Raw genomic sequence first — 13,507 nt, 5'->3', positions numbered from 1 at the left:
CCAAGTATGCCAGAGGGGTTGGAGCTGTTACTGGGGTTCTAAGGCAAAGTAGGGTACTGAATCTGATCATATTCAATCGGCTCCTTGGGGGGTGGCGCTACAGTAGTAAAATGAAGATTTTTGGATACTAGAAGGACTCATTATTATTTTGCTACAGGCTCATTTATGTATACTCCTGTAGAATGTGAATATGTTTATTTTTTAGAAAAGACCAAATGCATTCAGTTCTTTATTGCAGTCACCATGCTTTATTCTCATCATCAGAAATCTTTATTTTGGCAGGCCGGAACTACAGCATTGATGGTGGCATCCTATGGGGGACATACCCAGTGTGTGCGGGAACTGGTATTACACGGAGCTGACATAAATCTCCAGAGAGAGGTATTGCATCTATGCTCTATGCTAGATTTTGCTCTCAAAGCTGAATTCCTGGCATATATAAAACAATTAATTAATTATTTCAGTTATTATAAATCATTAAATGTATTTTTAGTTATTTTCGCACTTTCCTTTCCATCTTCACTCTCTTTTCTGGCCGCATCTCTAAACATGCTTCCGATGATCTCGTGCCGAAGTGTTTATTCAGACTTCGGCATAATTGTTTCCTAGGCAGTAGCGGGGACATATTGGCGGACCCTGGCCGGGGGGGTTTAGTCTCCGAGGCCAGCAGATACATCATGGTTTCCTGATAGTCTATAGGTTCCCTTGCCATTACTTGTACCGCATGTTGATGAGGCTGCGACCTCTTTTGTCTCTTCAGCTATGTTTGCTGTTGTTTGTTTTGGGGTTCTCCCATTGTATGTCTTTACTGTTTAAAATTCTAATAAACATTATATTTGCAAAAAAAAAAAATGTATTTTTAAATTAAATGACTGTATGCACCTACATTTGACTTGGCATCAGCCTCTTCTAAGCACATGTGATAACAAGGACCATGCTGAGAGGAGGAAAGAGAAACATGAGCAGAGGAGGACCTTATCAGTGTGCCCCCTTTTTTATCACATTCCCTCTGTCCACAGCTGCATAAGAGCTGGGGGAGAGTAGCAGCACACTGAGCTTACAGTGAATTGCTGTGCAGCAGGGGCGTGTCAGGACAAGTCTGATCATTGGAGGAGAACTACACTGAGTTCCCAGCATAGCTAGAGGACTGACCACAAGCTTTCCTGTTTAGTGTGGTCAGTTTCTAATAGGAAAACAAGGGAACTGGCAGGAACACCAGGGATTTCTCATAAAAGAAGCAACACAAAGAGAACAGGATACATTCTTATACAAGTACATGGTACAGCAGGCACATATCAGGAATATTAAGTGTTGGGGTAACAAATGCTTTAACTCCAGTAGAAAATATTAGGTCACCTGCCTGGGCTTGTGCTTTAATATGATTATGTAAACTATAAAAATGGGTGAATAGAATTATTATCTTTGGCAGGTAAAACTGCTCCTATTTATGTGTCTTAACTGAGTATTTAGTGGCCTGCCTGGAGTTCAGCTTTAAGGGCCATGCATGATGTCATTTGTAATTGTAAATGCAGAGGTCACACTCCCTGCTGATTGCAGAGCTGTAGCTCTTACCAAGTTGAGGGAGTGCCGGACCATCAGAGAGACCCCTGCCTCTACACAGAATGGAGAGGCCCTTCCCCGCAGTCTAATGTTTAGGTAGTGACATATCTACTGAGCTGAACTCAAACATATTTCACCCATTAAACATTTAAAATGTTCAATTTTTCTATATCCTGAATGCATGTTCTTTTTTTAACCAAATCTCAAAGGGGCTTTAAGTTATTTTAACAGGATTTTACCCATTGATTTATCTTAATATGCAGCTAAAAATAAATCTGTATCAATTAAATTTGTAACAGTGCTGCACTGCACATTTTATTGCCAATTAACACTTTGCTGTGTTGTTTGGTGGTTGAGAGGTGCCAGTGCTTTAAATGTTTTGTTTTTAGACAGTATCAACTCAATAGTAAGTTTTGGTCAATGGGAAGAATTTTATTTTTTTAACTCTTGTTAAAAGTCAAAAGACCAGAATCTGCTCCAAAAGATAAGCCTAGGAGGAACGATCAAAGTAGGGCCTCAAATTAATAACATGTCTTGTAGTCACATGCCACCAGGAGGTGTCATGATTTTACTATGGCACAGAAACAGAAATGACACATTAATGACACATTTTACTATGGCACAGAAAGGTGTCATTCTGCCTCTAGAAGTGCTGATCTCGGGCACGTATCCTCCTCCAGGGCACACAAGACATGGTGACAACAGAAGTGTCATTATCATAGCAATTTTATAATTGTCCCACCACTACAGTCCAAAGAATCTGTAATGCCGCGTACACACGACCGAACTTTCTGGCAGACTAGATCCGACGGGATCAGTCCGTCGGACAATCCGATCTTGTGTGGGCTAGTCCGATTGTTTTCCGGGAATAAAATGAGACAGACCTAGAACGAAAACATGAAAACATGTTTCAAATCTTTCCGACGGACTCGAGTCCGGTTGAAAAATCCATTTGTCTGTATGCTAGTCTGACGGACTAAGTACAACACAAGGACAACTATTGGCTACTGGCTATTGAACTTCCTTGTTTAGTCCCATCTTATGTCATCATGTTCAAACCGAACGGACTGTAGAATGGACTTAGTCCGTTTGTGTGAGGCCTAGTCTTTTCTTTCGGAAAGTCCGTCGGACCTCCGCTGAAAGTCCATCGTTAAGACTGTCGGACCTAGTCCGTCGAAAAGTCAGGTCGTGTGTACGCGGCATTACCCAGATCAGATCCAAGACTTAATGCTTGATTTAGAAATGAGACATAAAAGGTAAAGGATGAAGGCTTGCTACGGGTTAGAAAAAATGATTTTCAGGTTTAAGAAGGCTAAATCCTATTTATTATACTTCCTTTACAGTTGTCACCAACCTTCAAATCTGTTATCTTGGTTTTATCTTTCAGAGTGGTGCTACTGCCTTGTTTTTTGCTGCTCAGCAAGGTCACGATGATATAGTGAAGTTCCTTTTCGAATTTGGAGCCTCTACAGAATTTATTACAAGAGTAAGTGAAAGGTATTCAGATAGGAACATGTAAAACATCACTGCTTTGTTATTTCTAAATAATAACTTGCACACTAACCTGAAGCAACATAATCTATACCAGTGATTCTCAACCAGGGTTCCGTGGAACCCTAGGGTTCCTCCAGAGGTTGCTAGGGGTTCCTTCAGTATTGGGCCATTTCTGCCTCTCGGATAAGTTCCCATCGACACAATCAGGGCAGGACTTAGGGTGGTGGGGGCCCCTGGGCTTGAGTCACTTTCGGGCCCTACCTTCTATACATTATCGTATTTATCGGCTTATAACACGCGCTGGAGTATAACACGCACCCCAAGTTTAGGAGGGAAGTTTAAGGAAAAAAACTTACATTTAAATTCCCATCAATACAGCTTTATCAGTGTCCATCTGCAGCCTTGTCCAGTGTCATTGCAGCCTTGTCATTTGCAGCCTTGTCATTGCAGTCTTGAAGTTTAAAAATGGCGCTGCTGAGATACAGAGTCCTGCGGCTCTCGGGTCCTCTCGGCGGCTCTGGGGTCCTCTCGGCGGCTCTGGGGTCCTCTCGGTGGCTAAGGGTCCTCTCGCAGTCCCAAGCGGAGTCGAGAGTAGCCGAGTGTACTCGGCTCGGCTCATAGTCATGCCCAGTGTTATGTCAATCATTGGGCAGGACTGGGCATGACTGTGAGCGGAGCCCGAGCCCAGTACACTCGGCTATGTATCTCGGCGGGGCCTGCGGGGCCCCCTATTGAGTGGGGCCCATGGGCTTGAGCCCAGTCAAGCCCAATGGTAAGTCCAGCCCTGGACACAATTGATCTTTTTAGCTATCTGTAAGGAGCATTCTACCCACTGACCATTGCACCAATGTATTAGGAGTTGTAGATTTCTAATTTTTAGCAGGGCTTTCCTGAGACTGGAGAACTATTTCAAAGGTTCCTCTGTGTTGAAAAGGTTGAGAAAGGCTGATCTATACAATGTATAAATAACAGGTTTACGAAAAAAAGAATCTGTTCAATTCTGTAAAATTAAAAATGTATGGCTCAGTTTCTATTTTGTAAACAGATTTGTGCAATCTGTGGAGAATCATGCAATTTTTAAAAATCCGCGATTCACCAAAAAAGTGAGAATGCATTGGACATTGCGATCTCAGCTAGCTTGATATTCAGGAGAGAATAAACGTGGGTTCGTGACATGAAGCTATAGAAAATAATTTGCCACAAAATGCCATTAGAACGGTAATTTCAACAAAGTTCCCAAAAGATCAACAGTAATTCCACAAACTGTCGTCTGATTGTGGTTTTCTCAGTCACAGTGAAATCCCTTCTTTCTGAGATTGGTAGTGACAATCAAGCAAGTCATCTTCCTCCAGATGATGGGCAGGGCTAGCAGGACTGTGGTTTGCTTTAGCAGTGGCCAATCACAGCCCTCCTTCACCTGGAAACAGGAGAACAAAACAATGTTTCCCATCTTTTACAATGTATGGGGGCACAGTGCCTCCCCCTCAGTGCAGGTGCGGTGTGGGGAATTCCGACATTTGAATGCATTAGTGTCTTAATGACACTTCCCTGCGTTGCTCTGCTGATAGGGAGGGAATAGAGTGCTGGCAAAAGAGGCTTTGCGTACCAGGGGTAGCCTACTCCTGCTACACTTGTAGCACACATGTGGGCATATACACATTGGTAAATTATACTCCCCTCCCTCTTCCTTCTCCATGTCCTCCTATTACTAAACACTATGGGGGCAAGATATAGTATGTTGATTGGTTACATTTATTACGAAACTCATAAAAACAAAACGCTTAGTTTTAACAAAAATCAGTTCTAAATATATATAAGATAATTGCTAATACCTGTAAAGTTAAAAAAAAAGCCTTTGCTGTCTGAACAAAAGAAAAGGAAAGTCATCTTCGACTCCGCCTGTACCATGAAAATGAAAAGACAGGAAGGGGCTTATGGACTTTTTAGGCACCATAGACAACACAAAAACAGTAATATAAAATGATATACTTTATTGTTTAAAACATTATTGTATTATATTTAATACAACATGGCTTAAAATCATATTGCACAATAGTACTCATGATCATCTAAATAGCATAAAGTCATTACCGTTACTATATTCTTTTAATTTTCCAAAAGGCTCTAGAAAACGTAATAAACAAAGTATATTCATTTCGATATTCTCATATACAGAAATAGTACTTTTTTTTTTTTTCTGATGTTTGAAATTACATTGCATGTGATTTAGTATTAAGTATAGCTAATTTTGAGTAATTTTTCATGGGTGCGGTGCTCTCGGATTTGGGATGTTTAGGGGACTAGTCTTGTTTGCCGAACTGTGGGGGGTGATGGTGCTGGCACCATGCGGGAGGGATTGGTCTGCCAGTGGCCATTGCATACTTCCCCCTAGGTTGCCGCACAATATTCCATGGGTCTGGCCTTCTGGCGTGACGTATATTCACACGTCATTGCTTGTTGTTGCCGGTGTTCTACCGTATAGTGTCCGGCCATGAAATAGTGTCCGCTCCGTACTACGCATGCACAGTACGGAGCAGATGAAGCTTCGGAAAATCTCAGAAGCTGAACGGCGCCTGCGCCGTGAGTGGAGGTGGTAGCCCCAACATCCAAGCGGACATAGGGTTGTGAATATTAGAGGGCCGCTCGCCACGCTTTGGGCTCGGCCTCGCTGCGCTCGGCTCTTTTTTATTCCTACTCTATGTCTACTTGGATAGTGGAGCTAGAACCTGGACTCACGGCGCAGGCGCCATTCATCCTCTGCAATTTTCGGAATCTGTGTTGCTGTGTACTGCGCATGCGCAGTACGCAGCGGACACTATCCGATGGAGGACGTTATTGGACAAGACACCGGGACTCATGTGTGCGACTGCCTGGGTGGAGCTGTGCGGCTTCAGTGACCAATCCCCTGTCGTTGCTTTGGTCTGGCCGACTGTCCTGCTGAGCGCATTGCGCAAGTGCGGGGAATCGATCGGGTGCATGCGCAAGGACACTGCGGCCGGCTCGGATGACATCACGTCGGCTCTTCAAGCCGATTGGTTGACTACGAGTGGGACGTGTATACTTAACAGCACCCTCTGCGCGAGCTCTGCACAGCTGATTGTACTGATCTGGACACACTACTTTGCTGACACGATTTCTATAGTTCTCACGGGTAAGTGCTGGGGCAAGTTACTTATTTAGCTATATACTACTGTTGGTATTATGGCATTTCCTGGGATTTATGATGCCTTATAATATTATTGCAGATATTCTGCCAGCTGCACATCAATTACCCAGCGCCGACCTTTGGTGGAATTTCTCCTTCTTTCCCCCTATGTTGTACCGTTCCATCACACTCTTTAATCCTGAGATCTTTTGAACCTTGTTTATTGAGATAACAGCATCCAGGCCATATCACAACTTTGGTCTGTGGTGAGTCCCTATTGTTAATAACCTCTAAATAAATTATTATACTCTCAATCATTTTGTGACACGTATTCTGAAATCGCAATGACTATGCTGCAACAGAGACATATTTTCTACCAAAAATTTAACAAATTTATTTTATTTGCTTAATTTTTTTTTTTCTTCTATAAGCCAATTTAGGATCCAATCTCTTTGGGCCTAGGCTTGATCCATGTATCTATAAAACCTCGTCCCGCATACGATTTCATCATTGATGGATATGTAGTGTCTCCCATATGGGGTGCAGTCCAGATCTTTGAATATCCTCTATAAAAAGCAGTTCTCTGAGTGAGTTCTTGTTAGTATACGTTTCTAAATATTCGAGCACCTTTCGTATTGCGTTATACACGCCCCCATGGTGACCTTTTGCTCCTTACCTCCCCTCTTGGCTGATGGGCCCCTGACACAATTAGGAGTCTTAGACACCATACACCCATGTGTCTGGTTTATTTTTCTTGATACTATGCTAAATATGCTATTATCAAAGTTTATACTAAAACACCCTTGCCCACCTAGTTGTATAAATACAAGCGCTCACACACTAAGCGTGTGTGTATACTGGAAGCCGCGGAATTCCTAATGCAATATAGCAGCTACTTTATATTCATTCCTCATAGAAATAAATTACAGTTATTATAAACAACGATCCACAAATAAATAAATATCTAAAAATAAATATCTAAAAATAATTAATCACATATAGATATAGCAGCGTTTTTTTCATCAATTAAAATCCAGATGTTGATGATAATATGTACTCATTAAATATAAATAAATGTATGTATAAATGAGTAAACATAAAAACGAGAAGGAACCACATTAAAAGTCCATCATTGTCCAATCAGTATATAGCATGTCTAAATGTATGTCCTACCACTCTCCCATCCAGGGGCTCTGTCTCTTTCCTATCCCGTGGCTCAGACCGACCTCTCCTGATCTCTCAATTGCAGCTGTTTCACTCGTAAGGTTCCACACTGACGCGTTTCGTCATAGTGACATCATCTCGATGAGACTGAAAGGACTGATTCGGTTCTCTCTATATATACATTTAGACATGCTATATACTGGTTGGACAATGATGGACTTCTAATGTGGTTCCTTCTCGTTTTTATGTTTACTCATTTATACATACATTTATTTATTTATATTTAATGAGTACATATTATCATCAACATCTGGATTTTAATTGATGAAAAAAGCGCTGCTAGATCTATATGTGATTAATTATTTTTAGATATTTATTTATTTTTAGATATTTATTTATTTATGGATCGTTGTTTATAATAACTGTAATTTATTTCTATGAGGAATAAATATAAAGCAGCTGCTAGATTGCATTAGGAATTCCGCGGCTTCCAGTATACACACACGCTTAGTGTGTGAGCACTTGTATTTATACAACTAGGTGGGCAAGGGTGTTTTAGTATAAACTTTGATAGCATATTTAGCATAATATCAAGAAAAATAAACCAGACACATGGGTGTACGGTGTTTAAGACTCCTAAGGGTGTCAGGGGCCCATCAGCCAAGAGGGAAGGTAGGGAGCAAAAGGTCACCATGGGGGCGTGTATAACGCAATACGAAAGGTGCTCGAATATTTAGAAAAGTATACTAACAAGAACTCACTCAGAGAATTGCTTTTTATAGAGGATATTCAAAGATCTGGACTGCACCCCATATGGGAGACACTACATATCCATCAATGATGAAATCGTATGCGGGACGAGGTTTTATAGATACATGGATCAAGCCTAGGCCCAAAGAGATTGAATCCTAAAATGGCTTATAGAAAAATAAATAAAAAATAAGCAAATAATAAAATAAATTTGTTAAATTTTTTGTTGTGGAGAAAATATATCTCTGCTGCAGCATAGTCAATGCGATTTCAGAATACGTGTCACAAAATGATTGAGAGTATAATAATTTATTTAGAGGTTATTAACAATAGGGACACACCACAGACCAAAGTTGTGATATGGCCTGGATGCCGTTATCTCAATAAACAAGGTTCAAAAGATCTCAGGATTAAAGAATGTGATATTTATTTATTTATGGATCGTTGTTTATAATATGCTAAATATGATTGATATTTATGTTTATATTCATATATATTTTCTGTTTCTTTATTGTTTTGCTAGTCACAATATTACAAGCTCCAGAAGAAGCGTGTAATCCACGCGAAACATGTTGAGCCTCTTCTTCAAACAATGCTTATCATACTGCGAGTACTATTTCTGTATATGAGAATATCGAAATTAATATACTTTGTTTATTACGTTTTCTAGAGCCTTTTGGAAAATTAATAGAATATAGTAGCGGTAATTACTTTATGCTATATAGATGATCATGAGTACTATTGTGAAATATGATTTTAAGCCATGTTGTATTAAATATAATACAATCATGTTTTAAACAATAAAGTATATCATTTTGTATTACTGTTTTTGTGTTGTCTATGGTGCCTAAAAAGTCCATAAGCCCCTTGCTGTCTTTTCATGTTCATGATATTTTGGGACGTGGCACAGATTTATACCTTTATGTATCACCAGCACCACTCTGTGTATTTTGATACATTTATCAAATTTCCGCCTGTACCATATCAATGCACAAAAAAATACACACTTCATGTTCAGTAAAGATTTATTGGGAGCTGTAAAACAATTATTTGATTATTATACTCTAATTTGAATTGCTCTTCTGAAACACTTTTTTTTTAGTCATGTGACTGGCACAGCAATCAGGTCTGGCAGGGGCATATCATGTAATCAGTGGGCCCGTGTGCAAGATAAAAAGTGGGCCCTCGCCCTTAATAAAAAAAACAAAAAAAATGCGCGCCACGGCCTTTATGTGGGCGTGGCTTAAATTGCACGAAATATTGGATGTGGCTTAAATAGGATGTGGTTTGACTCTGAGATGAGTTACAGTGCAGAATACAGTAATGTTAAATAGGAAATGTACAGTGCAGAGTGTAAGGAGGTGGGTAGTATGTGCAGGAGAGGGGTGCGCAGTGTATGAAGGTGGGTAGTATGTGCAGGTAAGGCCTCATGTACACTACTGCTAATAAACGGACAATTAGGGGCAGTTGGGTGTTTTTTACAACTGCCCCTGAACTCTCCTCTATGCAGGCATGTACTGGCCATCGGGACTACAGGGAGTTTCCCGGTGGGCCGATGGCTCAGTGGGCCAGTCAGGCGTAGTTCTGGAGCCGCTCCTCACTGATAGCAGTGGTCGTGATTTCACTTCTGTCACCAAGGAGCAGCTGCTGATACTTGCTGGAGAGAGGATTAGGCTTTCTGCTCCCTCCAGCCTGCAGGGGGAGATAGACAGCCGGCAGACTTTCCTTCCTCTCTCCCCTTATCACTTATCACATGACTGGGGAGAGGAACGAGAAGCTGCCTTCAGAACTGTGAGTACACGTGGGAGGGGGAGGAGAGGGGGCACACTCTGATGTAAGGGGGTGCTAATGGGGACACTCTAAAGTGAAGGGGGTGCTGATGGGGACACTCTGATGTAAGGGGGTGCTGATGGGGAAACTGATGTAAGGGAGTGCTGATGGGGGACACTGATGTAAGGGGGACACTCTGATGTGAAGGGGGGTGCTGATGGGGACACTCTAATGTAAGGGGGTGCTTTTGGGGACACTGATGTAAAGGGGATGCTGTTGGGGACACTCAAAATTAAAGTGGGCCGGTCTGGATGAAATCCAGGGCCAAATTTTTGTCCCAGTCCAGCCCTGCCTCTATGTTATCTTATCAGTACATTTACACAGGGTCATATATAGTTGTTTCTAGGCAGTTGGGTTTAGAAGCATTTTTTGGAACACAAAAAAACTGCATTCAGGATGGATGTTCAGAGGCATTTGAAATGCCAAATGCCTGTAACAGCCTCTAAATGCTGCTAAACGCGGCAGCTCCCATTTAGCAGCGTTTGATTCACAGACATTTTTTATTTTAAAGGACATTTCTAGACGCAAAAACGCGGCTAAACGCAACATGTAAATGTTGCATGTAAACGCGGCTAAACAGACGTTTTTAGACATGGGTTTCTAGCTGTCAAGTTAACTCATTCAGGAGAGGTTAAACAATGTCTGGTGTACATGAAGCCTAAGAAGTACACAGTGTAAGGAGGTGGGTAGTATGTGCAGGAGAGGAGTGTGGAGTGTATGGAGGTGAGTAGAATGTGCAGGTGGCAGTGGATTTTTTTGCAATTTAATTTTTTTCACAATACTTTTTTGTTTTGTTCTTGTTTTGGGGAGGGGGGGGGGGGGGGGTTGAGGCAGTGGAAAGTGTCGGTAGGGCGGGGGGTTGGTGTCGTAATTTTTTTTATCTTATATTATTTTTTTCAATTTTCTTTTTTATTATTTTTTTTTATCATTTTCATTTTTAATATCTATTGCATTTATTTTTTTTATTCCCTTCCTCTGCTCTCCATCCTGACACATCCCCCACAGCCAGCAGGAGAGGAGGGAAGCCAGCTGTGGGAGGGGTGAGACGGGGCGGAGGAGGAGCAAGACACGGGGCTGGAGGAGGACACAGAGGGGGGCGGCAGGAGGGACAGCTGCAAGCACCAGTCTCCCTGAATGGCATTTCAGCTGACAGCCGCTGGAGGGAGAGCAGGAGAAGCGGCTGTCAGCTCCTTCAATGAAGGCTATAGAAGGAGAATATGGAAAGGCCCTATAAACCGAGGTGCGAACTTCAGAGAGGGAACACGAAGTCGGAGGTTATGAGAGGAAGACCAGACCCTGTCCCCAACCTGGTAGGAAGGCGCAGGCAAGCATCTGCGGTCAGCACGGAGTCTGTACCTATCATTAGCATGTCGCAAAGCCTCCTGGACTTGTGCCCAAGTAGAATGAAGACCACGGAGATGCTCCTCTAACGCAGGAATACTCTGTGGAGCAAACCAGTCAGACAACATGGAAGGTACATAGTTCGCCATAAACGGGGACAATCAGGAAAAAGAATTCAAGGCACTATTGTGAGCAAACTCCGCCCAGGGTAAGAGGTCTAACCAGTTATTATGATGGTCAGAAATATAGCAACGTAGGAATTGCACCAAGGACTGATTGGCTCGTTCTGCGAACCTTGGGTAGCTCATGTAAACAAAAGATCTCCCGAGCAAAAATGGAAGCCAGTTCCTTAGAAGTGGGCAACTTCTTAAGTGGAATACAATGGGACATTTTCGAGAACCAGTCAACCACCATAAGAATAACTGTGTTGCCCTGAGATTTGGGTAACTCCACAATGAAATCCATAGACAGGGCCTCTCTCCATTGGGTATGGGTTGTAGGAGGCCCACTGGAAGGTGTCATGGAGTCTTAGGCCGCGTACACACGGGCGGACTGTTCGCCCAACTTTGTTCGTCAAACAGTTTGAGCGGACAGTCCGCTCAAAATTAGCATGGACGGACTTGACCACACACGACGAACGAACAGTCTGCTGAAACTTGCGCGATGACGTGAACGGCACGTACGGCGGGACGAAAAATACGACGTCCAATACACTGCAATGCAACCTTCGCCGTGTAAATCCTTTCTGAGCATGCGCGGAACTTAGTTTGATGAACAAGCCTACACACGGGCGGACTGTCCGCTCAAACCAAGTTTCAGCGGACAGTTTTACGGAAATTCCGAAAAACTTTGTTCGTCAGACTGTCCGCTGAAACTGTCCGCTGAAGCCCACACGCGAGCGGACTGTCCGCTGAAACACTGTTCAGCGGACAAAGTTGGGCGAACAGTCCGCCCGTGTGTACGCGGCCTTACTCTGAGCACACACGGAACAGGCAGCTATGAAGGCGGTTACATCAGCACGTAGACTAGGCCACTGGAATTGTTGGGAAATGGCCCAAAAGAGTTGATTCTTCCCAGGGTGGCCAGCAGCCTTGGGAGAATGGTAAGTCTGGAGCACGACAGTATGGAGACTCTCTGGGACAAAGCAGCGATCACAAGGTTTCTCAGCATGGACCTGAGTGGCAAGAATTTTGTAACCCAAAGGAGAAGTGAAACTGGTGCAAACCATAGCCAGAATACGATCAGGAGGAATCACAGGAACCGGAACCGACTCCATCTTGGAAGTGGAAGAAAATTTTTGTGACAAAGCATCAAGAAACTAGACAAGAAAACAGCCCATCGCACCCTTCTGGGAGAGAGGCGTTTAGCCTCAGACAAGAATGCGAGATTCTTATGGTCAGTAAGAATGAGAACCGCCCCAGTGGTACCTTCAAGGAGATGTCTCCATTCTTTCAGATAAAATGATCGCTAACAGCTCTTTGTCACCAATCCCATAATTGCACTCCGCAGGTGACAATATCTTGGAAAAGTAACCACAAGGATGCATAGCACTCTCAGAGGTAGGACGCGTTGAGACAGAAGGGCACCAACTCCAGTCTCAGAAGCATCAACCTCAAGGATAAAATATAAATTAGGATCAGGATGTGTCAACACAGGAGCAGAAACAAAGGCAGCCTTGAGACTCTTAAAGACCTTAATGGACTCCGGAGACCAACTCTGTGGGTTACCGTCCTTTCTGGTCATATCAGTTAGGGGCTTGACCAGAGACGAGAAGTTATGAATAAACTTCCGATAATAGCTGACAAAGCCAAGAAAACACTGCAGAGGACGAAAACCCACGGGTCGGGGCCACTGTAGGACTGCTGAAAGTTTTTCTCTGGGTCCATCGCAAAACCAGCAGTGGAAATTACATAGCCTGGGAATTTAACCTGTTCACGATGGAGTTCGCACTTCTCCAATTTACAATAGGGATTGTTCTCTCTTAGTACATGACAGACATCTGTGTGGTGACTCTCCAGGGACTTGAAAAATTTGAGGATATTGTCGAAATAAACCACCACACATAACTGCAACAAATCTCAGAGGACATTGTTAATAAATTCCTGGAAAACTGCCAGGGAGTTACAAAGGCCAAAAGGCATAACAAGGTACTCATAATGGCCTGTTCTGGTATCAACCGCAGTTTTCCACTCGTCGTCCTCCTTAATCCTCACGAGATTGTAT

The 13,507-nt window shown here is 42.7% G+C and overlaps 1 protein-coding gene across 1 annotated transcript in view; it reads left to right on the top strand.

Moving 5' to 3' along the window:
- ANKRD29 (ankyrin repeat domain 29) overlaps positions 1 to 13,507 on the top strand; it is a 76,580-nt gene that overhangs the window by 17,288 nt on the left and 45,785 nt on the right. The window contains exons 3-4 of the mRNA XM_077493953.1: positions 283 to 381; positions 2,948 to 3,046. Coding sequence (XP_077350079.1) covers positions 283 to 381; positions 2,948 to 3,046 — 198 coding nt within the window. The remainder of the gene's footprint in view (positions 1 to 282; positions 382 to 2,947; positions 3,047 to 13,507) is intronic.

This window comes from Lithobates pipiens, unplaced genomic scaffold (genome assembly GCF_037356315.1).
Source record: "Lithobates pipiens isolate NorthernLeopardFrog02 unplaced genomic scaffold, aLitPip1_a1.2 Scaffold_19, whole genome shotgun sequence".
NCBI lineage: Eukaryota > Metazoa > Chordata > Amphibia > Anura > Ranidae > Lithobates > Lithobates pipiens.
This window is presented reverse-complemented; position numbering and strand designations above follow the sequence as displayed.